Source organism: Cynocephalus volans, chromosome 12, assembly GCF_027409185.1.
Source record: "Cynocephalus volans isolate mCynVol1 chromosome 12, mCynVol1.pri, whole genome shotgun sequence".
NCBI lineage: Eukaryota > Metazoa > Chordata > Mammalia > Dermoptera > Cynocephalidae > Cynocephalus > Cynocephalus volans.
This window is the reverse complement of record NC_084471.1, coordinates 6132690-6159808: the sequence shown is the minus strand read 5'-3', so window position 1 is coordinate 6159808 and position 27119 is coordinate 6132690. Positions and strand designations below refer to the sequence as shown.

The 27119-nt window shown below is 49.9% G+C and overlaps 1 protein-coding gene across 1 annotated transcript in view; it reads left to right on the top strand.

The window, feature by feature from the left end:
• The window catches only part of ARHGAP8 (Rho GTPase activating protein 8), a 67552-nt gene extending 51970 nt beyond the window's left edge, over positions 1-15582 (top strand). Inside the window, exons 7-10 of the mRNA XM_063074955.1 lie at positions 9116-9189; positions 11366-11443; positions 12318-12446; positions 15560-15582. Coding sequence (XP_062931025.1) covers positions 9116-9189; positions 11366-11443; positions 12318-12446; positions 15560-15582 — 304 coding nt within the window. The remainder of the gene's footprint in view (positions 1-9115; positions 9190-11365; positions 11444-12317; positions 12447-15559) is intronic.
• Positions 15583-27119: the final 11537 nt, after the last annotated feature.

Here is a 27119-nt window from a genome sequence, read left to right as displayed (position 1 = left end):
CTCCCTCACAGGGTGACAAGTAGGAAGCCAAGGTGGGAAGGACTGGGGAGGGTCTGATGGCAGCAGGAACTCCTGAAGGCTGTGCTGGTCCTCATGCCACCTTGGGAAACTGGGTGGTTGCTCAGTGTCCTGAACGTGAAGCTTCCGTGAAGGAGAAATCACCATGGTACCAGACCTTGCACTGAGATCAGTATGTGCGGAGGCCTTCTCATTGCTGCTGCTGAAGTTTAACTGACATTAAAGTGGACCAGACGTTTAAGATTCCTCTGTAAATCTTGGAATAAAAGTAAAAACAGAATTGATATCACGTCCACCTGTTAAACCGTGCAACATGGAGATGTTCACAAGAGGTGTGGACCATTGCAAAAGAGCACAGATTTATGTCCAGGCTGGAGCTGCCTCCTAGATGTGCCACCTCTCAGCCACGCGACCTCGAGCTGGTCACCTGGCTTCCCCCGTGTCCATCTCTGATCTCTAATTTGTGCTAATACAATTATGGCAGAATGAAGTGGACTCTATGCAAGCAGAGCAAAGGTTTTCACTCAGACCATGGGTTGAAGCCCTGGCCCTCTCCATTCAGGACAGTGTCCTCCGTCATCTACGAGTACATCGCGGAGCCCCCCAGCATTGAGCAGCTCCGACAACAGCACGTCTTATGTCTCCACGTATTTTGTGGATCTGGAATTTGGGCGAAACTCAGCCAGGTGAATTTGTTCTGTGTGGTAGTAGCAGAGGTCACTACCCAGTCGCATGGTACCCAGGTGGCAGGTGGGCTGGTCGGGAGGGTCTGAAACATGGCCTCTCCAGCCCAGCATTCTCAGACTGGCTGTGCCTCTCACAGGGCAGCTTGGGGTTTCTGGCACAAAGGCTTCTAAGACCTTAGGTGGAAAGGGCGAGACCCTGAAAGCCTGGGCTGGGAAACTGGACAGTCACTTCTGCCGAATTCTATTGGTCAGCACAGTCTCCAGGGGAATTGGTAGCTCCGTTAGTTTCTCGTGACTGCTGTAACAAATCACCATGAACTTAGTGCCTTAAAGCAGCACAACTTTATTCTCTTGCAGTGCTGGAGGTCAGAAGTCCTAAGATCATGGTGGCAGCAGGGCCATGTCCCTCTGTAGGCTCAGGGGAGAATCCCTTCCTTTCCAGCTTCCAGAGGCCCCCGTGTCTCTGGGCTCCTGACCCCTGCTCCATCTTCAGGGCACGTCGCCTCGACCCTGCTGACCCTGGCTTCCCTTGTCACATCTCCTCTGTGACCCTGACCCTCCTGCTGTCTTCTTCCTTTTGCAGAGATCTTTGTGATTATATTGGGTGTCTTAGTCTGTCTGGGCTGCTATGACAAAATACCCTAAACGGAGTTGCTTGATGACAACAGAAGCCTGTTTGTCGCAGGCTGGGAAGTCTAAGACCCAGGCGCTGGGAGATCTGGTGTTGGGTGAGGGCCCTCTTCCTGGTGCACAGGTGGCACCTTCTTTCCGTGTCCTCATGGAGGAAGGCTCTCTGGGGTCCCTTTTAGAAGGACATTAGTCCTGCTGTCAGTGACCTAATCACCTTCTATTGGCCCTACCTCCTAATACCATCACCTTGAGGGTTAGTATCTCAACATATGAATTTTGAGGGGTCCGGAAAGATTCAGACCATAGCATTTGTCCCACCCAGATTCATTCATTGCAAAGTCCTCTTTGCCACGTTGGGTCACATATTCACAGATGCTGGAGATTAGGACATGGACACCTTTGTGGGGGGACACCATTTAGCCCACACAGTAGCCAGAGATGATTCTCCACACGGTGTGACCTTGGGCAGGTTCCACCAATGCTCTGAGCCTTAGTTTTCTCATCTGTAAGTTGGGTTTTTCATGGAATCTCTTAGGGCTGTTCTGAGGTTTAAGTGAGTTATTTTTTGGCCACATGAGCAATGCCGGCTACACAGTACCTGGCCTTCGGCTGTCGGCCATTATGAGCATTGTTAGTACTGGGGACAAGGCACTCTGTGACAAGGGTCACAAAAAACAATAACTTAAAGCAGAATGTCACAGGAGTCATAGGGATCCACAGCCAGTGCTGGGGTGGGATGGATGGGGAGCCACTCCCACTGTGCGGACCAGGAAGGCCCTGGAAGAGGGGTTTGGACCTGGGCCTGCAAAAAGATAGGAAGGGGCGTGCTGAGAAGGTGGCAGGGCTCATGGGCCCCGGGCGTGCCGCGAGCAGGACGGGAGGAGCTGCCGTAGTTCACCAGGGCAGCCATAGCAAAATACCACAGGCTGGGCGGCTCCCACAGTCCTGGAGGCTGCAAGTCTGCAGGCGAGGTGTGGGCAGGGGCGGGCTCTCCTGAGGCTCCTTGGCTTGCAGACAGCTGCCTTCCTCTGTGCCTGCTCCCCTCTCTCCTCTTACCAGGACACTAGTCCTATGGGACCAGGGCTGCACCCTATGGCCTCATTTAACCTTAGTGACCTCCTTACAGGCCCTGTCTCCAAACACAGCCACACAGGGGGGTGAGGGCTTCAACCTATCAATTTTGAGGGACACAATTCAGTCCATAATAGGAGATAACGCGAGTTTCCATTTGCTTGGAGTGTCCAAGGTGAGCCTGGCCTGGGGGCAGGTTGGCTGGAAGGGGGTTTGCACCAGATGAAGGGACATCGCTGCGAGCTGGTGGGGACCGGGGATGGAGGATGTGCCATGCATCCCCGTCCAGCTCCACACCCTGGAGCTTGGCTCTGCAGGTTTCGTAAATGGGGGGAGGGGGGCTGCCTTTCAGGGGCGTCCCAGCTGCATCTGTTGCTCTCATTACAGAGCAAGGGGGAAGCCTGCCTGCCAGGTGCGGTAGAGTCTTCTGAGGCCGCTGCAGGGTCAAGGAGTCAGCAGATGACAAGGATTAATGTGCATTCACTGTAAAATTGAGTTAAGCATCTGTGGTCAAGAATTCAGGTTGATTTTTAATTTATTTTTTCTTTTTAGAATTGTTTAGGCGAGCGTGACTTACCATTTGCTCTACAACAAGTCACGTTTACTGAATGTTTTCTGAGTGCCACAGTCTGTTCTAAGGGCTTGACTCGTATTGACTCATTAATCCTCAGACCCCGCTAGGAGGCAGGTGCTGGCATCACCCCCATTCGACAGAAGAGGAAATGGAGGTACAGGGTGTTTTGTGTCTAGGGTCTCCCCAGCTTCAGCCAAGGGAGACTCCCCCTCGGGAGGTCAGGTGCTGGAATTCACATGTGTAATCTCTTGGTTCTGCTGCCTGCTGATCTCTCAGTTCCCTCGTCCACAGGGTTAAATTTATGCTCTCGCTAGATGATCACTGTGTTGTTTTGTTTTTGTTATCTGTGACTTCCGTTCGTATAGGACTGTTGACACTGTACTGAGAGGCGGTGCAGCACTGTGGCGCAGAGCCTGGGTCTGGAGCCTGCCTGTCTGGGTTCAAATCCTCATGCTGCACTCCATGAGCACGTAACTTAACCTCTCCGTGCCTTAGTTTCCCCATCTGAGTACCAGCCAGTTTGGAAAAGTTGCCTCAGTTTCACAAGACAGGCCCTGCTTTCCTGCCTTCCTGCATGTTCCCTGCATTCCACATGAACTCCTGTCTCCATGTGTCCAAATCCAACTTCCTGCTCAGGGTAAATGCCTCCTCTACAGTCCTGGGCCCGAGCTCCCTGAGAGCAGGGCTTCTTCTTTCCTGGGTGTATCGTCGGCTTTCTCTGGTTATTCTGAGTAACAGTCTCGATCTCAGTGGGCTGCAGCCACAGGTATTTCTTTCTTGTGCAGGTTACTGGGGGCACATCGGCCAGCTGTGGCTCAGCCCAGCTTCCTGTGCCTTTTCATTTTGGCACTGAGGCTGAAGGAGTAACCTCTCTCAGGGACACCTGTTCTCATGGTGAGGGATTAGAGCAAGAGTGGCCATGCCAGCTGCACAGTCTCCTTGGACATGTGCATGTCACATCTGCCCACATACCAAAGCAGGTCACGTGGCCCAGCCCAAAGTCAGTGGGGGAGGGGGTGACCGTCATCCGGGAATGGAGGTGAGACAGGGGGAGGGCACACGCGTCAGCAGATGCTGCGGTCACTCCGTGCGTGCCCTAATCAGTGCTGGTCGAGGGTACAGCACACATCTGCTTCTCAACTTCCCCCAAACATCTACTGTTGAGAGTGGCCCAGGCCCTGCGCTGGACACTGTATTCGAAGAGATGAAACCAGACACGTGTCGTGCACACACATCCTGAATCATTTCCTTGGGATGATTTTCCTAGGCGTGGGTTTACAGGGTGAAAGAATGAGACCATTGTTAAGATTTTGGATATATACTGTGGAATCAGCCTCCACAAAGCTCATGCTTCTTGGAGCCTAAAGCCAAGGGTCCAGCCACACCTCCATGCCACCCCTTCTTGCCCTGGAACACAGAGGCTCCAGGTGGGAAGGGGACACTGCTGCTCCCTTCAGCCCCTGCCTTACCTCCCAGAAGAAGCCCCTCCAGTGCCCAGTGCCTTCCCCTCAGGACCCCCAGGCTCGCCTTCTAAGGCAGGTAGGACTGGTGGCGAGGGAAGTGTCCCTAACCCTAACTCACTAACACTTCTGGGACCCAGATCTGGGTGGTGTGTGACATGTAAACACAGATGACACGTCAGCCAGAGACAAGGGAGAGCCAGTAACCTGCAGGCAGGAGCCAGACCGTGGGGGTTACATAGAATCTCAGGGCTGGGTTAGTGAGGCCCAGGAGAAATCAGGGGTTCTCTCGTGGCAAAGGAGAAATTAAGCACCAGAGGGTTATTTCAGTCAAAATTTTCATGTCAAGTTTAGCTCCAACAAGGCCCAGAAGATAAATACAATACCTTAGAACCTAGAAAAGGTTTGTGTTTGCCTGTTTACCTCCAGCCTTGTGTTCTATTATAAAGAGAATGGATGTCATAGGCTACGTTTTAATTTTCATTTTGGTGATGGTTGGCATTGTTAATGGTGACACGTGGTCTCTAAGAGTCATGGAGGGAACCCTGGATGGGGGGGCAGGAGGCCTGAATTTATAACCGGCCTCTCCCAAGGCCAGTGGAGGGCATGGACAGAACCCTCGCTCTCCCTGTGCCCCTCTTCCTTATCTATGAAAGAGGTAATAACAATCTGTCTGCCCGCCCGGCCCAGTGGCATCAAACAAAACAACGTGTTTAGCGAGGGGTAACGCTGTGTGTTTATGTTAGGCGACTGACTTTTCCAATAAAGATGGGAACTGCTGAACTTTGAACTGTTCTCAGGGAACCGAGGGAAGAGGCTGAGGTTCACACGTGGGTTGGAGAATTGAAGGGGAAGTTGTGCCCCTACCCTTCCCCTTATGTCTAAGGGTCCCACTGGGTGACATGGCAGAATGAGACCCAGGGAAGCCTGGAAGGCATAGGGACCCTGGCCAGGCCATGCGACCACCTCTCTGCCTCCAAAAACTCTTTAGCAGTAAATTGGTGACTTCTGCTTCCTGCCCTGATAAAGTAACAGGGAACAGATTTACACATCCTGCCTTAAACTAGAGAAATAGACAAAATTTATGAAAATGAAACAAGGATTATTCAGGCATTGGACAGCAGTTAGTGCAGGGCTGTGATTCCTGAGAGACAGGGAAGTAGAGTGAGCCCTACAATTGTCCTAGCTTACTGCCCAGAGTTTCCAGGTTGCACAGCAGGGCAGGGGAAGTCAGACTCGCACTCTTGCAGAATTGAGGTGATAAAGTTCAGACTATGGGAAGGTCAAGGTGGCTAACATTTGTGGGGCAGAGTCCCAGAGAGGAGGAAACTGCACAAAAAGAGAGCTCTGAGATCTGCAGAAGGCACCCCTCAAGTCTTTGGCCAAGCGCTTATCTGTGTATAGTGTTTATAAGTGAGAGGAAATGAAAAGAATCACTGGAAAGTAGTAGACCAGAAAGTACTCAGCGCTCACACAGGGCTGGGAATGATAAGTGTTCTCCCTAGCTAGGGTGGAAAGACTTCATAATACTCAAAGCACTGGGTGGAGGCCTCAGAAGAGTGTCACTTTACTAGTGGAGCTAAATTAGCCCCGTGCTAAACACTGTTCTAGACCCCTCCTAACAAAATTAAAAGCAATCCTTGAAAGGATCTACCTGTTTCCAAAAGACTTAGTGCAAGACAGAACAAAGTTAATCTCCCTTCAAAGAAATACAATAAAATCCAGCAACCAACAATGTAGAATTCTCAGAGGAAAATTACAAACACGCACAGAAGCAGAAGAACATGATCCACAACCAGGAGAAAAATCAATCAATAGAAACAGACCTAGAAATGACAGAGATGATGGAGCATAAAAACAGCAATTACAAATGTGGTCTGTATGTTCAAGAAACTAGAAGAAAACATAAACATAATGAAGAGATATTTTAAAAAGAAACCAAGTAGAACTTCTAGAGATGGGAAATACGATTTCTAAAATGAAAAATACATTGTTTGGGATTAATAGCAGATTCAGCATTGCAGAAGAAAAGATTAGTGAACTTGAAGACATAGCTATAGAAATTATCAAAAATGAAACACAAAGAGAAAAAGAAAGAAAGAAAGACTGATCTGTGGCCCAATATTAAACAGTGTTACATGTGTATAATTGGAGTCCCAGAAAGAAGAGGACAAATATTTGGAGAAATAATAGCCAATCTTTTTCTAAGTTTGACAAAAACTATAAGCTTACAGATCCAAGAAACTCAATGAAATACAAGCATCAGGAATATGAATAAAACTACACCAAGGCACATCATAATCAAATTAAAACCAGTGAGAAAGTGAAAAATGTTACAAGTAGAAAGACTTAAAACAAGTGACAGTGAAAATCTTAAGGTAGAAGGAGGAAAAAAAGACACCACATGTAGAGGAGCAAAGATAAGAATTACAGCAGATTTTTCATTGGAAAGGTAAAAACCAGATGACAGTGGAGCAACTTAAAGTACTAAAAGAAGAAAAATCTAAATTTCTCAATCTAAAATTGTCAATCTAATATTATATACTTAGCAAAAATTAAAGTAAAAGCTTTTTCAGATAACACAAAAGCTGAGACAACTTATTTTTGGAAGATTTTGCACTAAAAGAAATGTTGAGGGAAGTTCTGCAGAATGAAGAGAAATGATGCCAAATGGAAATTTGGATCTTCCCAAAGGAATGAAGAGTGCTGGGAATGATAAATATACAAGTAAATAGAAAATAAATTTATTTTTCATTTTAAGAATGCCTTGAAAGTAAACTGACTAAACAAAAATAATAGCATGAGACTTAGAATATGTTGGAGTAGGGTATAATATATGATTTTCAGAACACAAAGGAGAGGGTAGGGGAATGAAAGTATAGTTATGAGTCTTTTATGTTGTAAGTACAGGATATAATATCATTCAAAAGTAGACTATATTACATTAAATTAGTGTTATGTAAAACTAGGGCCGCTGCAAATGAAAAGATACATCTAATATATTAATCAATAGAGGGATAAAACGGAATCGTAAAATATACTCAATTAACCAGCAAAACAAAGTCAAAAAAGAGGGAAAAGAAACAAAGAAGAAAGAGCAAGATGGTAGATTTAAACCTAGTCATATTAATAATTACATTAAATGTAAGTGGCTTAAGCATTCCATGAAAAGACAGAGATTTCCAGATTAGATTTAAAAATAGAAGCTCTGGGCCGAGCCCGTGGCGCACTCGGTAGGGTGCTGCGCTGGGAGCGCGGCGACGCTCCCGCCGCGGGTTCGGATCCTATATAGGAATGACCAGTGCACTCCCTGGCTGAGTGCCAGTCATAAATAAGACAAAAAAAAAAATAAATAAATAAAAATAAAAAAAATAAAAATAGAAGCTCTTACTTCTGTTTAATATATAAAAATATAAAAGACACTGTATGATAAAAGAAAAATGATAGGAAAAGATACATTATGCAGCCACCAACTAAAAGAAAGCTGGAGTGGGTTTGTTAATATCAGATGAAGTAGACTTCAGAACAAGGAATAAGACCAGGAATAAAGAGGGACATTAATAATATTAAAGAAGACATAATTATCCTAAAAATGTATGCACTAGTAACAGAGACTTAAAATACATGGAGAAAAAGCTGGTAGAACTATATAGGTGACTACACAGTTCTAATAGGAGACTTCAATACCCTTCTCTAGATAATTGACAGGCCAAGTAGAAAATCAGTAGTCTATAGAAAACTTGAATGACACAATCAACCAAATTAACCTAATAGGCATTTAAAGAATGTATTACCCAAGAACAGCAAAATACATATTCATTTCAGCTAGAAAGTGGCAGAGTAGGATTCAAGCCAGATGTGTCTAACTTTATAACCATTTTCCTTCAATCCGGCGCAGTCTCTCAGATATGCTGCCATAGGGAGAGGAAAGCTCAGCAGATGTGGAAAGAGAAAAACAAACATGTTAGGTGGGAGCCAGCAGGGGCAGTCAAATGAGTCACACAGACAGCCCTGGCTTCACAACCTGGTTCTGCCACCTCAGTGGGTGTGTGTGCACACATGTGTGTGGCTGGATATGCATGCGGATGGGGGGCATTCTCTTATATTATCTTTTATAGGTTTTTTGTTTTGTTTTGTTTTATGAAAATTTCTCTCTCAAAATAGCCCAAAAAGAGACTGAGGGTGTTAACCTGTCTGAGATTACATACTGGGTTTTTATCAAGTATGTTTTTTAATTGAATCAGCATCCAGTCTAGGTCTCCTGGTTCTGCCCCCATAGCCAAACCTTCTCATGCCTCTGGGCCTTTTCCTGTGTATTCCTCTGTCTCAAATGCCCTTCTCTCTTTTGTCTTCTGGCAGGCTCCTACTCATCCCTCAAAGCCCAGCTCTGAAGTTGCCCCCCAGGGAAGCCCTCCACAACCCCCTGGTCTTCCCATGTTATATACATCCCTCTGATGGTGTTCTCAGATGCTGTACTATCATTTTTATTATTTTGGCCTGTCCTTTGGCCACCAGACTTCCTAATTCCTGGGGGCTGAGGCTGCATCTCTCTCTACATGGATGGCTCCTCGGTCCTGTGTTTTCACAGGGGCGTGTAGAGGACCAGAGCCTTGTACTTTTCGTGATCATCCATCAAGCCCAGGTAAAAACCATTGCTTTCTTGTCTCTCCACTCAGCCTCAAAGACAAAAATCAAGGCGAACTCATCCCGCCTGTGCTGAGGTTCACAGTGACGTACCTGCAAGAGAAAGGTGAGAGAGAGACAGCTCCAGCCAGCAGACGTGAGGGCTGCTGGGTGTACCTCCCTTGGGGGTCCGTCTCGGATCCTGAGCACCCCATAGGCCAGGGAATTAGAGGAGTTGGACCTGTCCAGGGGAAGTGACCAGGATGGGAGGGGCTTAAGCACAGTGGCTCCAGTCTTAGGCTCTGGCCTCAGATGGTCTGGGTTTGAATCCTGGCTCCCCTGTGTACTAGCTGTGTGACCTCGGACCAGTTACTTACTTTCTCTGGTTCTTTGTTACCTTGTCTGTCCAGTGGGGTTGATGTGCCTGCCTCACAGGGTTGTTGGAAGGCCTAAATGAGATGATGTGTGTAAAGCACTTCAAACAGTGCTGGTCTGTAGGAAGCCCTCCATCAATGGCAGTTCCTTTGACATAATAAACTTTGGTTCGCAGATGTCATTGCCAGTGGGGTTGGTGTGGTCAGGGACTTGGAGAGGGGTTAGCCTTGTGGCCCCTCCAAGACTCCTGAGGCCAGAACTCAGATCCCCAGGGCAGGTGAGTGGAGGCTTCCTTAATGGGAAGAAAATTGTTCCCTTGGAGGGGCAGGCGACAGGTGCAGGTGTGCTGGCAAGGCTGGGGGGTCCAGGCAGGACGCTGCAGAGTGGATGTGTGTGCGTTGGAGGAGCAGCAAGAACCACTGCTGCTGGGGGCCCTGGCAGTCTGGTACCCGGCATGCCTGAGGGATGGTGTGTTCTGATTGTAAAGAGGTCTACGGGATGACACCTCTGTAACTGGGGATCTGATTGTCATTTTGAGCTGGCCCTGCTTTGACCAGATGTCATTTGTAGTGTTTCTCCTTCTGTTGTATATTTCAGATAGTTTGTAAAGACTGCAAATCAGAAATCGTGAGAGGGAGTCTCTCTTTTATCTTGTCAATTCCTTTATTATTAAAACAAAACAAAATAGCCCACAGTGGAACTCGTATATGTGTTGAACAAATATGTTAATTAAACATCTACTCATTGGGATCCCCGTGGATCCAGCCCTGGTCCAGGCGTGGGGTTGCCACGTCACCACACACACACAGTCTGCTTCTGGGAGCTCGCAGTCCGGTACCGAGAGATTTTTCTTCACTACATTTTTCTCTGTAAAGCTGCTGTGACCACACACATCTCACCTGGACAGGAGAAGCCAGTCGCAGACACCAGGGAGGCTTGAGTGACATGTGACTGGGAGGCTGCTGTACTGGCTTCCTTGGCCACATAACAAATTACCACAAACTTAGCAGCTTGGAACACAAAATTGATGATCTCATCATAATTCCTCTAGGTTGGAACTCTGGGCACACTGGGCCTGGGTCCTCTGCTCAGGGTCTTGCAGGCTGAACTCAAGGTGTTGGCCTGGCTGAGTTCCTTTCTGGAGGCTCTGGAAAGGAATCCCCTTCCAAGCTTGTTCAGATGGTTGCCAAATGCAGTTCTTTGCAGCCGTAGCTGTGAGGTGCCTGCTTCCCTTCTGGCTGTCAGCCAGGGGTCTGGCTCAGCCACAAGAGGCTGCCCCTCTCCTTGCCATGTGGCCCCTGCACTTGTCACGTGGAATCCCTGCCCTGAGCTTCAACTCTCTTGTAGCCCTGATTCCTGGCTCCTGGCATAGACTCACACCTGGAATTCTACCAGATGTTCAGTCTAACACTAACCTAGGAACTTCAGTGAGGAGGATTCACAGATGCGAGTCAGGTCCAAGCCAGTTGACCTTAAGATAGGAGATGACCTTGGTGGGCCTGACTTAACCAGGCGAGTTTTACAAGGGACCAGGTTCTTCCAGGCCCGTGGCCTTACTCTGTAGATGAACAAGGCACTGAGGCTCAGAGAGGTTGAGTGCTTTCTCCAAGGTCACACAGCTGGTAGGAGGCAGAGCTGGACCAGAGCCCAGGTCTGTCTGACTTCAGGGTCTGTCACTTTCTGCTCTCCCTTTCCAGGGGCCATGGAGGTGGGGGATCAGGTGGGGTTGGAGAATATGGAAGAGATTTAAGAGGAATAAATAACGGTGGGGCTGAGGGATGGCTAGGGGAAATACTGGAGCCGGGCTGGAGAACTTTCCCTACCAGCCACAGGAGGGTGATGCCACAGGCAGGAGGAGGGGTCACAGGATGTTCTGGAAGCTCCACGTGCAGGGACTTGTGAGATGCCTGGAGCTCTTCTCCCTGCAGGACTCCGCACCGAGGGTCTGTTCCGGAGATCAGCCAGCATCCAGACCGTCCGCGAGATCCGGAGGCTCTACAACCAAGGTGAGCCTGCTTCCCAGAGACCCTCACCCTGAGCCTCCCACCCGGCCAGTGAACACAGCCCTCAGGGTCTCAGAGCCCCATTATTGGAGGCAGCACAACTCTCCCAACCCCAGCCCCTAGAAGCAGCTCAGGGCGGAGGCAGCCAGCCAGGAGTCCCCTGTAGTCTAGAGCGGGGCCCTTGGCCCAGACCCCCAGCGTTGCTGGGGCAAGGTGGCCACACGATGCCATTTTGCCTTTAGGGTTCCTCTCCTTACACCAGGGTAACACTCTGGAAGGTCGGGAAATTGTTTGGTGGGGTCTTCATTAAGCGACTCCCTGCCAGCCGGCTCAGCACAACTTCCTTAACTGCCCTGTGTATACCCGCAGGTAGGAAGAAATGGCCTGTGAGCCGAGGACATGTCGCAGTTACACTAATACAGTGGCTGTCTTGCTTACGAGACTTGCCCTCTGTCCACTCGTCATTCCCAGGACCATGGTCATTCATCAGATGTCACTGCCTGTACAGTGCTGAGCTCGGACACCCAGCAGCTGGCCTGTCCCAGCCTATGTGTGGCAGCGTCCCGCATGCTGGGCACTGACAGATGACGAGAGCACCTGCCCTCAGAGAGCTCGCATCCTAGTTGGGGGCAAAGCCACACTGCAGAGAAATCAATAGCCCACTGCAGCCTCCACGGTGCCCTGGAGGAGGCAGTGAGGGTGGGGGCTGGTGGGGCAAGAGCACCCCCATTTCCAGGTGGGGACAGAGCTGTCCCCAGGACCAGTGGCTCCAGCGTGAGGCAGCAGGAGTTCTCGAGCTGTTCTGCGTCAGAGCCCCTTTTACAGCAGCGGTCCCCGGGCCGAGTCCAGAACTCAGCGTGCCATGCTCTGTGTGCAGGGAAACCTGTGAACTTCGACAGCTATGGGGACATTCACGTCCCTGCCGTGATCCTGAAGACCTTCCTGCGAGAGCTGCCCCAACCGCTGCTGACCTTCGAGGCCTATGAGCAGATTCTCGGGATCACTAGTATGTAGCCACCCCAGGGGGCCCCAGGGCCTCAGCTGTCACCCCCGTCTGTTAGTCCAGGGTCAGGCTCGGAGGTGGCTGGGGACCCCTGCTGGCCACAGCCAGGCCACACTATCCACCAGTGGGGCTGTGGGGTCGGGAGTTACCCCGGCTGGTCTCTCAGGTACAGCTGGGGGGTGGGACACCACTTTCCCCAGGGTGGCATCTGTGGTGCTGAGAATCATAAACAGGTAACGTTAGTCTAGGGCAGGGGTTGGCAAGCATTTTCTGTACAGGGCCAGACAGTAAATATTTTAGTCTTGTGAGCCATAAAGCTACTCACCTCTACGTTATAACACAAAAGCAGCCATAGACGGTGTGTGAATGAATGGCTGTGGCTGTATTCCAATAAAACTTTATTGACAAAAACAGGCCATGGGCCAGATTTGGCCTATGGGTGGTAGTTTGCCGACCCCTGGTCTAGACCATTCCAATTTCTAAAGTGATTCGGGTTTACCGGCTTCCTGGGAGATAGTTTCTGTGCCCAGTGTAAAGAAAAAAATGGAGCTCGCAGAGGTAGAGGGTTTGCTGAGCACAGCCATGGGGCCGGGAAGTAGGTGGAGACTCCAGGCCCAACCCTGGGACAGTCCCTTCTCCTGGGGAAGGACTTGGTGCTGCTATCGGCTCCTCTGGAGCCAGCTCAGGAAGGAGCCTCGTGCTGTTGCAGGTGTGGAGAGCAGCCTGCGGGTGACCCGCTGCCGCCAGATCCTGCAGAGCCTCCCGGAGCTCAACTACGCCGTCCTCAGCTACCTCATGGGCTTCCTGCACATGGTGAGCGGGCAGAGCATGCTCAGGGGGAGGCCGGCTCTGTGCCTGGCCCTGGCGTCCTGTCCCCCCACACCGATGCCGCCCAGACCAGCCCCCTGCTTGCCTCGGTCTGGAACACCACTCTCTGTCTGAAAAAGGACTTCATCCAAGGCCCAGCCAGGCAACAGCTTTGCTAAGAAACCCTCCCTGCCTGCCGGGCAGGGTCAGCCGAGCCCCTGCCCACCACTGTGCCTGGCCACCCCTTGGTTGTTGCCAGCGACCTCCATTACTGGGGTCCTCTATGGGAGGTGGGGGCTGTGTCCCACGCCCGGGGCATGGAGCCTGATGCACAGTCAACCCTCACTGTGGACTGAGCAGAGGATTCCTGTCACCAAGTAGATGAGGTTCCTGTGACTACTGTAACAAACAGCCACAGACTGGGTGTCTTAAAATGACAGAAATCTATCATCTCACTGTTCTGGAGGCCAGAAGTCCGAAATCAAGGTGTCACAGGGCCACACTCCCTCCAGAGGCTCTGGGGAGGATCCTTTCTGCCTCTCCAGCTCCTGGTGGCTCCTGGTGGCTGCATCTACACATGGCCTCCTCCCCTGTGTGACTCTGTGTCTCAAATCTTCCTTGTCTTTTCTCTCATGAGGACACGAGTCATTGGATTTAGGGCCCACCCGGTAATCTAGGACGATCTCATCTTGAGATCCTCAATATAGTGACATCAGCAAAGTCTCTTCTTCCAAGTGAGGTCACATTCGTAGATTCTGGGTGGACCTGTCTCTCGCAGGGCCGCCATTCAACCCACTACAGCAGCATGAGATGGACAGCCAGGAAATACCTTTCGCTGCTCTGGGTCTGGCCTCAGCTGCCTGGCCCCGGGGCAGAGGTGCATGCGGAGCAGCAGCCTGTGAGGTCAACGGGGGGCCCTCAGCACACCCAGACGTGTCCTCCCCTCACCCCCAGGCCCACGATCCTCTGCTGTACAGCCGCTTCCAATCTCATCTCTCCGGGCCCTTTGCCCGGGGCTTCGGGGCACAGGCATGAAAAGCTGTGCCTGGGGTGGGCTCCCAGCCTTGCAGAGCCCAGAGCATCTGTCTGACCGTCCTGCAGCGGGAGTGACACCATGTTGGAGGCTTGGCTGGGGTCTTCAGGGCCTCCTGCGGGAACCCTGCTCTGTGGCAAGTGGCCTGAGGGTGTGATGACCAGACAGAAGTGGGAGGGGAGAGGGTGCAGGTAGAGCAGGTGTCACGCACGAGAGTCCATCAGATAAAACGTCACCTCTTGATTTTAAAACGATCTAGTTCATTCTCCCTTTCCATCACTTGATATAATTTCTCAGAGGCCCCAAACTAACACCTACTCTCCTAACCCTCTTCTTTCCTCCTACTTTTTCATTCGCAGGACACACTGACTCCTCTGGCCTCCTCCCAGGGCCCAAACGTTATTACATCTGGTGGGACTTGGGGTTGCCTGTGTTGGCCCAGCAGCGCCCGGGGCCTCTGTGCAGCTCAGGGAGGGTGGTCCACGGCTCACTTGGCTTGCACTCACCCAGAGGGGACTGGGGGGCCAGCAGGCGGGGGGCTGCTGGCAGGGCACCCCACTGTCTCACTGAAGCAGGGCTTGAGGGTGTCTGTTGTCCTTGCGTGCTGTGCCCCGCTCCAGCTCTCTGTTCTCTCGTATCTGATTCTCTCAGGTCTCCCCGGCATGGATCTTGTAGGAAGGCAAGAGGAAGAGGACAGGCCCAGCCCTCGGATGGGGCTGCATGGCCCCTGCCACTGACTGGCCATGTGACCTTGGGCAGGTCTCCTGTACCTCAGTTTCCTCTTCTGGAAAATGACGAATAATGAATTCCACTTCTTGGGGTTGCTGTAAGCATTGGCCAAGACAAGCAGGGAGCCCCTTTGGGGTGGCAAGCCATTACACTCTGTCCCTGTGAGCCCCACATGCCGCTGGTCTTGATTGTGCCCAGTTCAACTAGCATGGAGGTCAGAGAGGTCGTCTGGCTGTGTCTGCTGTGCTAGAGGTCCCCTCCCAGAGTGGGCCTCCCTCGTCCACTGGAGTGGAAGAGATGGCAGCAGTGCTGAGGAGAAGGTCAGAGCCAGAGGGTCCCCAGGGCATCCACACCAATTCCCTCCTATACAGATGGGGAAACTGAGGCCCCGAGCAGGGAGATGAATGCAGGCGGTCACAGTTACTTGCTGGCGTCTCCCAGTTCAGTGCTCTTCTCACAGCACAGACCCCTCCCCAGGTTTTGGAGGGGATTCCAGCCACTGCTGCCCTCGGGCCCACTCTCCTGTCTCATGTGTGGTCTCTTCCAGGTGTCCCGGGAGAGCATTTATAACAAAATGAACAGCTCCAACCTGGCCTGTGTCTTTGGGCTGAATTTGATCTGGCCGTCCCAGGGGGCGTCCTCCCTGAGTGCCCTTGTGCCCCTGAACCTGTTCACCGAACTGCTGATCGAGTACTATGAGAAGGTCTTCGGCCCCCAGGGGGCACCAGGGTAGCACAAGCCAGGTGGCCCTGTGGGCAGAAGATGTGCCGGAGACGTGCTGGAAACGTGACAGCGACCAGGAGACCACCCTCGTGCTGGAAACGTCCCACTAAAGTCTGTGCGTCTGTGCACTTGTATGTTTTATAAACTTGCCATCTGTGAAAATAACCAGGCATTAAATGAACTCAGAACTTTGTAGTGAAAATTCTATTGTTTTGATTCTTGGGCCCCTCACCGTTGTTCCTTAGCTGTGGACTGGGATAAAATGACATATCTGTTAGGGTGATTCTTTTGAGTCATGACCCATTGAGGCTTAGCTGAAAATGGGAATGTATTGGCTAGGGCCTTGGACCCGTCACCTCCTGCTGCTGCAGCGCCATGTGACAAACCACCCAAACCTAGCCCTGAACACGGCAGCTGTTTGTTATTGCCCACGAGTCAGTGCGTCAGCTGGGCGGGTCTTTGGGTCTTCTTGGGGGCCCACTCACATGTCCAGGCTGGGCTGGCCATCAGCTGGGGAGACTCATATCCTCCTAGCAGGCTAAATGGGGCACATTCTCACGACACGGCAGACGTCCATGCACAAGGGCTGGCACAGGACATCCTCTGGCTTTGGCCAAGCCCAGCGTCACAGTGGGAGGGCCCTGCAAAGGTATCCAGTAAAAGGGTGGACATGGGGACAGGGGAGAACTGGTCATAATGCAGTCAGCCTGCCAGAGGGCTCTAGGACGGGTTAGGGTCTCAGCCAGGCTCTGACCCTTCGGGTCTGCAAGTTGGGCTGTGTGTTTCCATCAGGTGCAGTGGCGAAGGTTGAGAAGTCTTGCTTCCACATTTCCAGCCAGAAGTCCCCAGATTCATCCTGATTGGATACGTTTAGGTTACATGCCCACAGGACCAACCACTGCGGTCAGGGAATGCACTGATTGGCTAGGCCTGAGACGTGCCCCGTCCCTGGGCTGGAATGAAGCCTCACCCAGGCCTGGCAGTGGGGGGGGGGGGGGGTACAAGCATCAGGCTGCCCCCTGCACAGGGTCAGCACAAGTCACACACTGCAGGAGAAGGCAAAGGGTGCTGGGGAGCTGAGGACAAACATCCACTGTGGACACCCGTTGGTCAGCCTCTCCATGCCTAGGATGAGGTGTTGACCCCACCTGTGCAGTGACCCCAGGTGGCCATTTGGACACTTGTGGTCACCCACTGCTAAGCCCAGGGCTCTGCTCTGGACCTTGGAGGGTGGGGGCCCCTCCTCACCTCCCCCCCTCACATATTCACATTATTAATCCCCCTCCCGATCTACTGGTTGTGTTTTCTACTCTGCTTGTGTCCGCTGTTTTTAAGGGGGGACCGTGTGGCACCTCACACTTGAGGACACATCAGATCTGCGAGCAGGAGACTGTTTTCTCCTTTCTCCTGAGCCATCCTCCAATACTGATTCCATCCCATGTCCACATCGTGGCACAGTAGCTCTGAGGCCTGGCCATTTGGTCATTAAGGACACTGTAGTGGATTGAATTATGTCCCCCCAAAACTCACTGAAGCTTGAATTGTTTTCCCCAAGTTTTATGTATTAGAAACGTGGCCCCCGCTGTGACTGTTAACAAGGTGGGAAATCCTATTATGGTAAAAGGTGGAGCCTTGAAGAGGTGACTGGATGGTAGGACCGTGCAGTAGTGAATGGATTAAAAATGGTGGTCAGGGGCGTGGTTCTGAGGGCTTTAAAAGAAGAGAGTCGAGTTTGTCTCTTGCTCTCTCTGCTCTACCGTTTTGCAATGTGAGACCCTGTGTCACTGAAGCCACCAGCAAAGAAAGCCCTCACCAGCTGTGTTCCCTGGACTTGGACTTCCCAGCCTCTCAAACTGTAAGCAGTAAATTTCATTTTCTTATAAATTGCCCAGTTCCATGTGCTTTGTTATAAGCAACAGAAACGGACTAACGCAGACACTGATCCTATTAAAAGTTCGTGAAGCTGTTTCTGGAGCCGAGGGGCTGGGGCTGAGTCACGAGGACACCGTGAGTGTTTGCCCAGCTCTGATGGGAGCTGCTCACTGGATCCATCTTCCTCTGGGAGAGACGATGGCTCGGCCTTGTCAGGGTGGACAGATGCTGTCGGGACTGAGCTGGGCCACAGGCTGGTGAGTAGACAACCGCCACCACCGTCCGTGGAGTCCCTGCTGTGTGCCAGGAATAGTGCAGAAGGCCGTCTTCGCACCACCTCGTAAGGTGCAGGGCACCCCAGCTCGGAGGTCTTCTTTGTTGGGGCTTAAAGAGCTGCGATAAATAACATTCCTGCTCCTCTTCCCTGTCCAAGCTCAGAACCAACTGAGAGAGATATAGCTCAAGAGTCCCACAGATGGAAGTCAAATGTCTCCCTAAAGCCAACTGGAGACCTGCCTTCATCTGGCTAACTGGTCGCCCTGATTCAGAGAGACTCACTGCCAGTCGCTGACCTCGCTGGCGGCTGGCTCCTGGGGACAGGCTCAGCTGGCCCTGCTTGGCTCCCTCTCGCAGACGCACCAGGCAGAGTATTTCCTCCTCTTAATTAATCCTACCTGAAGTTTCTGCCCATGGGGACATGGAGCGGGCCTGTGTGTCCTCTGATAGTCTCATTCCTAGTCTGCAAATGAGGACCCAGAGGCCCAGAGAAGTAAGAGAATGTGCCCGAATTCTCACAGCTAGTGAGTGGCAGAGCTGGGAAGCAAACTCGTGCAACCCTGTGCTCTTCCACCTTCATGGAGCTGTGGGAGCCAGAGGGACGCAACTGGGCCTCGGTCTTGCCATCTGTAGGATGGGGATTTACACTGCACGCTTCTTCCAGCTCTGAGAACGCCAGCCCAGAGAACAGAGGCCCCAACTACAGTCAGACACGGTGACCCTGAGCAGGTTCAGCCTCCACGTACCTCCATGTGTCTGTACAGGGGGCTGACAGTGAGACCTGAACAACCCAGGGTGGACATGGAAAATTTATCTGTTGCCATACAAGATCCTGGACGTGCCGGTTGTGCTGGAACCATCTAGATCTTGGCATTTAAAGTAGGTTTTGGTGCTCCCAGCTGGCCATCCACGCTCTTCGACACTGTGAGGCTCCCCAGCACACCTCTTCTGCAGCTGCAGGTTGCCCTGACCAGAGGGCGTCAGTTTGCAGATGCCCCTGGGAGTGCACGGATGGCTGGGGCCCTGGGCAGCCTTTTGCATGGGATGTCCTTTGAGAGGCCCCAGCCCTCTGCTCACCCTGCACCAGCCCTCACTGAGCTAGGGGGCCATGGCCAGTGCCCTCACTGTCCCAGGGCTCCAGGGGGCCGGGCTTTGGGGGACCTGGGCCTGAGCCCTGGGCATTCGGGGGAGTCAGCAGGGCCTGTCAACCTTGGCCATGTCTTCTGGATGCTTCTCTTCCCCTTTCTCCACCAGTTCCTTCCTCCTCCTGGTCTCTCGTCCAGCATCTGTCTCCATCTCCCCTCTCCCTTCGCTTCGTGTTTTTACTTCCCGCCCCTTCCTCCTACATTACCTGTCTTTTCTGTTCTTTCTAGTTCTCTGTCACGCCCAGCCTACCTGGGCCGGAAAGATTCTCTTGCTCATCTTGAAAACCAATTATTGTTTCATTTCTTTTCTATTCTGCTACACAGGCTTTTTCTTTTCTTTTCTTTCTTTCTTATTTCTTTTTTAAACACAACCCTCCATCTCTGACCAACCACAGCCAGGCACGGGGAGTGTAGACCAGGCCTGAGTGGGCTCCCCAAGAGCATGAGACAAACGTCGCCTAGCACACGGGCCACAGCCTCTAGAGAAGCCGCGCCAAGCACCTGCACCGCCTCCCCAGGAAGGTGCCTTGTGCTCACACAATTCAGAACAACCCTAAGACGGCCTCAGAGTTCTGTTGCCAGGGGAAGAAAAAAAGAAAACTAAATAAAAATGATGGCTCCCTTAAGAGCACACCATTATGAGCACTAGAATTAACAATGACATTAAATCAAATCTCATGCATTATGCAGAGAGGTTTACCGTGAAATGCACATCCGTGAAATATATGTTTCAAATTTTCTGACTCCTAGAGGTGGCCCCAAGGTGTTCTCCTGCAGCTTCTTTGATAACAGTTTCCCTTTTACAGACAATAACTGTGGAATCCTAGCTTAGCACTGTGTGGCCCTGTCACCCTTCCCTTGTATCAAAGCACAATTTCCCAATCATTTCTACAGCAAAAGAAAACGATTACAGTGATAATGTGTTGGAAGCATGTTGTTGCATTTCAGCTTAAAACAACAAGACACAATGCTGAAATGAGGACCCCAGGGTGTCTCTATTGACAGGACGCAGAGAATAAATTGTCCAAACATTCACTTCTGCAGAAACAACAGAGATTTTAAGTGACTCCAGAGATTCGGCAGGCTTCCCAGAACTTGGAGTTGACATCCACAATGAATTATTGAATCCTGTCCAGACATAAATGTCTGTAGCACACCAAGGAATCGGTGTCTCCTGAAGACAGCCAGGTTGCTATCACTGGAGGAGCAAAAGTAGGCACCCCACTTCTGGTACCAGCTCAGATTTGCAGCTGTGTGACCCTCGGCAAGTTGTTTAGCCCAGCAGGGGAAGCTCAAAGTCAGAAGGATCTGTTTGGGTTTCTGTCCCACACCGTGGGTATGTGACCTGGCTAAGTTCTTTGAGGTCTTTCTCATTTGTGGGGAGGGAAAGGCAGTATCCACTCTGCAATTCCTGTGTGCTTCAATGAGAATCTCACAGTTATAGAGAGGAGTAAGTTACGTGTCCTGCCCTCAAGGGGCTGGCTGAATAGTTGGAGAGAATACAAGAAAATAAATGCATAAATGAGCATACTTAGGAACAAAAGCAGTCAGGCTGGATGGTTAGCTCAGTTAGTTAGAACATGGCCTTGTAATGCCAGGTCAAGGCTTCGGATCCCATAGTGGCCAGCTGCCAAAAAAAGAAAGAAAGAAAGAAACTAAAGCAGTACATGCAGAGCATAGGGAGGTGCAAGGTGGAAGAGAAAGGAGAGAGTCACGGACACCCCTAGGCTGGAGACACGGGTAGCAGAGGGTGGAATTCTTCCCCGGGATGAAGAGGGCATGAGAGGAAGAGCACCTCTGCTGTTGCTTTTAGCAAAAAGCTTCTCTTTTTTGTTATAAGAATAATAACTGCTCAAGGGAAAAAATTCAACAACAGAAAGTATAAAAAAGACAATAAAAATCACTTGAAATGTCACCACCCACAAATAACATTGTTAATATTTTGAGGAATGGGCACTTTCATATACTGCTGGTAGGAATCGGTACGATCACTTTGGAGAGCAATTTAGCAAGCTGGTGAAGTTAAAGCACTGCATGTCTAGGTAAGTAGCCAAAGAAGTGGGTATAAGGACATCACCACAGCATTGTCGCCAGAGAAAAGAGTTAGAGGCGGCCTAAATGTCCACGAGTAGAAGAAATGGCAGATAAATTGGGGGTGTGCCCATAAAAAGGGAGTCCTGCAGTTAAGATGAATAAAATAGATGTGTAATGGATCAACATGTATAGATTCCAAAATAATACACTGAGAGAGAGAAAAGTTGCAGAACAATTAATACAGCTGGCACCACATGTGTAAAATTTTTAACTCCCCAAACTATCCTAAATATTGCTCACAGATTGGACAATATTGTACATGTTGAACAATATATATACAAAGAGAATTTTTAAAAATGCATAGGAAGGAGACACATCAAATTCTTCATAGAGGAAAAGAACAAACAAGTCTTTAACTACTTCTGTAATTTTTATATATGTAATAAATATATCTAAGTATTTCACTTGCACTATGGCTGCATAGCTCCTGCAAGACTTGACCTTTCCACAGGTAACATTTATGAACTCTGGACAAATACCAAACATCAAAATCAAAAAATCAACAATGACTTGAGGGCCTTGGAGAACAAATGAGAACATACAGGTTATGGAGGAAAGTCCGCACTTGGAAAACGTGAATGGCACAGGCTGAGCTTCCATTACGTGGCTTTTAACCTGAGCCAGGCCAAAGTTAGCACCTCTAGGAGAGTGGCTCTATCTCCACTAGAAAAGCACAGTCTTTTAGGCTTGAAAAACAGAGGGCAGAGTTTGGGACAACCACAGACACTGGAAAGTGAGTAGGGAATCCAAGACAGGAGAAAGCCAGACGGGGAGAGCACAAATTCTGTGTATAAAGTCTGTTCAGTGTTCTGCCTGATCTCTGTGCCACACGTGTGGGACAGACACCGGCTAAAGATAGAAGAACTGAACTGAGGTTTGAGCTCCCAATAGACAGAGTTTGCAAGTTGAACCCAACCAAGTTAAACGCTCACAAAAGCAAACAAAAGCCAATACTCTTTGGAGGAATATAATAGAACTGAAGGTCTCTACAACATAATGTTTGCAACGTCCGTAGCTCAGCTGGTTAGAGCGTGGTGTTATAAAGCCAAGGTCAAGGGTTCGGATCCCCGTTCCAGCTAGCTTCCCCACCCACCCCCCAAAATATTCACAATGTTCGGGATACAATTAAGAATTATTCATCATACAAGGAATCAGGAAAACATCACCTACTCTAAAACGATCAACAGAAACCAACCTTAAAATGATGCAGATGTTGGAAATAAGTCAAAGATTTAGCAATGCCCTCAAGTATATAAAGAAAAATATGCTTACAATAAATGAAAACATGGACAATCTCAGTTAAAACTAAAACTACAAATCATAAAAAACAAGGGAAATTTTAGGAAAGCAAAATACTATATCTGAAATTTTTTTAAAAAGACACTGGCTGGGTTTAATAGGAGAATGGAGATGACAGAAGAAAAAGTCAATGATCTTGAAGCCGGATCAATGGAAATTACCCAATCTGAAAAACAAAGGGAAAGAGGATTAAGAAAATATGAAGAGCCTCCGAGACCTATAAGACATTATCCAAATGCCTCACTGCAGGCAAGTGGATTGCTTTGGTCGGGCCCTGTCGCCTCATATCCGGCTGGGTATGACTCAGCACATCTTTTGTAAACAAGTTCCATCGGAGCGGAGTTAGTGCGCATGCGTGCCGTGTACCCCTGGCTCGTTGCCGCCATCGTGTACTTTCCATATGGAAGGCAGCGGCTCTGAACCTCTGGTCGGCGGAGCTCGTGTCTGAAGAATAAAGCATGTGCACTTTGCCAGCGGCTGCTCGGTTTTTCTTTCGACCACCTGGCTCAGGACCTGCACAGGATGGGGCAGAGGGGTCTGTGATCCAGCCCAACAATTGGCACAGTCATCAGGATTCCGAGCAGGTAAGGGAGCCACTAGCTCCTCGGGAGGGGGAGGAAAGGTGGCTGCCCTCGAGTCTGTGGTACCCGGCAGCCGCTTTCCTGTTGGCCAGGGTCTGGCCGTTGCTCACTGTACTACGTGTCAACATGGACCAGGCACTCCATGAAGTGGCGCGGCTTCAAGATTTGCAGCAAAAAGCAGACTTGCTGGAAGCATGGGTACTTGTTCTGGAGGCTGAACTACAGCAAAAGGTCACTCCTGTTTCGATGCTGGGGACAATGACGAAACTGATGGTGAGTTGGGGGAGACTGTGCTCCCCCTGGCACGACCTGTTGTGCATTAGAAATTGAAGCATGAATAGCCCATAGGACAAGGCGGGCAACCAGTAGGCAATCCACAAGTGACCCAATATACTAATGTCCCCTACACTCGAGCTGAGTTGGTGGACTTAGGAAACGGTTTTGCCAGGAACAGGATGAACCCCTAGCTGCTTGGCGTTTGCAGCTGTGGGACCGACAGGTGGATGGCATGATGTGTTCTGGTGAGGAGATGGAAGCGCTGGCTTCCATCACCACACACCCATCCCTGCGGCAGCGGCTACAGAACAGCCGCAGATATGCACCGGGACAGGATAAGCACTCCTTGATGGACTGGGTGAATGCAGCCATCCAGACCGTGTGGACAATCATCGGAGAGCTTCCCAAAACCATGAGTAAATGGTAAACGTATGCCAAGCTGGTCCAAGTGATTTGGGAGCTGGGGATGTGACAGTCCATGTTTAATGTGAACACCCGTGGCCCAGATGATGAACATTGTACAGGCAGCATGAGAGACGTAGTGCTGCAAAATGCTCCATCGACATCCTTTGGGTCACTAATGGCCATACTGGCCCCATACGTTGGTCATCCTATGCATGAAGTGACAACCATGGTGGCCAGTCTGGGTGAAGCAGAGGTGAGAGACAAGCAAAGGGGGTCCAAAAGGTGGTGAAGACTGAACACCCAAGAAATACTCAGGATTTTACCCTGAAGGGACCAAGCAAGACCAGCCATATGCAGACATGGTTTGACTTGCTTACAGCAGAAGTTGATGGGGAAAAAAATCGACCGGCAACCAAATGCAGTCCAACAATTGCACCCAGAAAAGCGTTTTGCTAAACATCCAGAAACAGGTGACAAGGTACACCCAGTGTATTTGAAGGATTTTTTGATTACTTGTGTGGAGGTGGATGGACTGTACTCTTTTGGCTAGGAACCAGGCTGAGGTGCTCATATATTGGGAGCAGACAAGGACCAGAGGCCTCACGTTGAACTGGCAATACATTGGTCAGGGATAAATGTGCAGTGTGTACTGGTGTTGGTGGACACCTGATACATGGCAACCTAGATAAGTTTCCAGGGGCCATAGTGAATGTTGACGATGATAGAGGACAGACTATTATAGTCAAAGCCATGTCTTTGCTGCTGAGCATACGGTGATTTCTCCCTTGTGTACGTACTGTGTATGTATTCCCAGTAGCTGAATACATTTTGGGTATAGATGTACTCTATGGTTTGCTTCTGCAAACAGCTGGTTGGAGAATTCCAGCTGCAGATACGGACAGTAAAGCCTGTGTTGTCGGGACTTGCTAAACATGACCCACAGGTATTACCCAAGCCAAGGCATGTGGTGAATGTCACATAGTATCACTTGCTGGGAGGATGTGCAGAGATAGGTGCCACTATATTGGAGTTAGAAAAGGTTGGCATTATTCATCCTGCACACAGTCCCTTTAATGCCCTGGTATGGCCAGTGAAAAAACCTGATGGGACCTGGAGGATGACTGTGGACTATCAAGATCTGAACAAAGCAGTGCCTCCTTTGCATGTGGCTGTGCCTTCCATTCACAACTTGATGGATCAGCTGATGACTCAGCCAGGAACTTATCATTATGTACTGGACCTTGCAAATCCTTTTACTCTATTCCAATCTCGGCTGATAGCCAAGGTCAGTTTGCCTTCATCTTGGGAAGGAAGGCACTGGACTTTTCAAATGTTGCTCCAAGGCTATCTGAATAGCCCAACCATCTGTCATGGTTTAGTTGCTGGAGACCTAACCAGGTAGACTAGGCCCAGCATGGTTACGTTTCAATACATACACAATGTCTTACTAACCTCTGATTCTCTTGCAGATTTAACCAAGGCGGCTCCAATGCTGCTAGGTCATTTGGAACAATATGAGTGGGCCGTATATAAGGGTCTTACCCTTTGGATATGTACTCGGAAATATCAGCAGTGGCTGGCAGGTCACTAACCTCTGTGGGGACAAGCCATGTAGCAGGAGTTATGGGAATTAGGACATGAGAAGGAAATAAGTCTTTTCCATGTCACAGGACATTTCCTCTTAGCCAGTCCAGGCAATGATGATGTTGATACACTGGCTAAGGTACAATGGCTGGAGAGAGCTCCAGGCACTGCTGTAGCTGGGTGGCTACTTTGGAGAATGCAGCATGTTGGCTGCAAGACCATGTGGTTGATGGCCCACCAGGTGCTGCATAAACCTAAGAAAGAATGCCCCTGATGGGCAGATACACCCTTGATAGCTCACCAGGTGCCACATGCAGATAGGCAGAAAACCTGAGAGGAGGATACTCCTGACATGGTGGCAGGTGGGTCTTGTGGGATCACTGCCAAAGTCGGAGAACTAACTACAGGTATATCTTCACAGCCATTGATGTGACTACTAGTCTTCTGTTTGTATGGTCTAGTAAGGCCCCAGACCAGGCAAGCACTATTAAAGCATCAAACAGCCTTACGGCCATGTACGGTCAGCCCCTAGTCATAGAAATTGATAATGGAACCCACTTTACTGGACATGAAGTATAGAAGTGGGCTTCTCAGTTGTCCATTCAGTGGAAGTTACATGTGCTGTATCATCCCCTGGCAGTGGGAATGACTGAACAGTACAATGGTCTTCTGAAAAAGGGACTAAGGCTATCCTCCCAACCCCCATCCCTGAAGGGGTGGGCAGGGTGGTTATGGCCGACAGGAGGGCAGGCCCTCTCCAGTGGAGGCTCTGTTGCATAGGGCCACAGCACCTGTTCCTGCAACCGTTCTTTCCAGGATGGTAAGTTGGCATGTATTCTGCCAGAGGGATGAGAACTCCCTCTATTGGTACCAATAACTTTTTAATCTTTTTGCCCATGTACTGTGGCTGCAGGCACCAGAGCTGACTGGACACATAGATACATTCATGTGGCCAATGTGTCAGCTTGCTGAATATGTACCAAGTTTCCTACCAGTGTGGCTGCAGGATTCCTGTGGAAAATCACCCCAATGACAACTACTAACCAGACATGTGTATGAGTGGGGTTTTCGTGGCTAGCAGTTGAAAGGATAGAGCTATGGGGACAATCTTCAAGGTGTGTAGAATGTACAATAGGTACAGAGGTTATGTGAATGCAAGGGTCATTTATCCTCACTAAGGGAACATCACAGAAGATTCCAAATGCATAGACTGTACAGCAAGAGACCCTGAACGGGTGGAGTGTGAGGAAAATGGAGTTGGTTTGGTCAGGCCCTCTCACCTCATATCCGGCTGGGCATGATTCAGCACATCTGTTGTAAACAAACGATGTAAGAGTAGAATTAGTGTGCATGTGACCCCGTGTACCCCTTGGCCTGTTGCCGCTATTGTGTACTTCAGTATGGAAGGCAGCAGCTCTGAACCGCTGGTCAGCAGAGCTCACATCTGAAGAATAAAGCATGCCCACTTTGCTGGCAGCTGCTTGGTTTTTCTTTCACTTACCTGACTCAGGACCTGCACAGGATGGGGCAGAGGGTCTGTGATGCAGCCCAACACTGACACACATGTCATTGGATCTCCAGAGGAAGAGAAAGGAGAGAAAAGGGCACATAAAATATCTGAAAATTAGTGGATCCAAATATCTTCAATTTGGTGAAAGAGAAATTTTCAGATTTGATAACCGGCAAAGCTCCAGCTGGCTAAAATACAAAGAAAATTACACCTAGCACATCATAATGAAACTGCTGAAAATGAAAGATAAAGATATAATTTTAAAAGAACCCAGAAAAACGAAACATTACCTACAGAAGACCAACAATCCAAATCAGCTAACTTACCAGCAGAAACTATGAA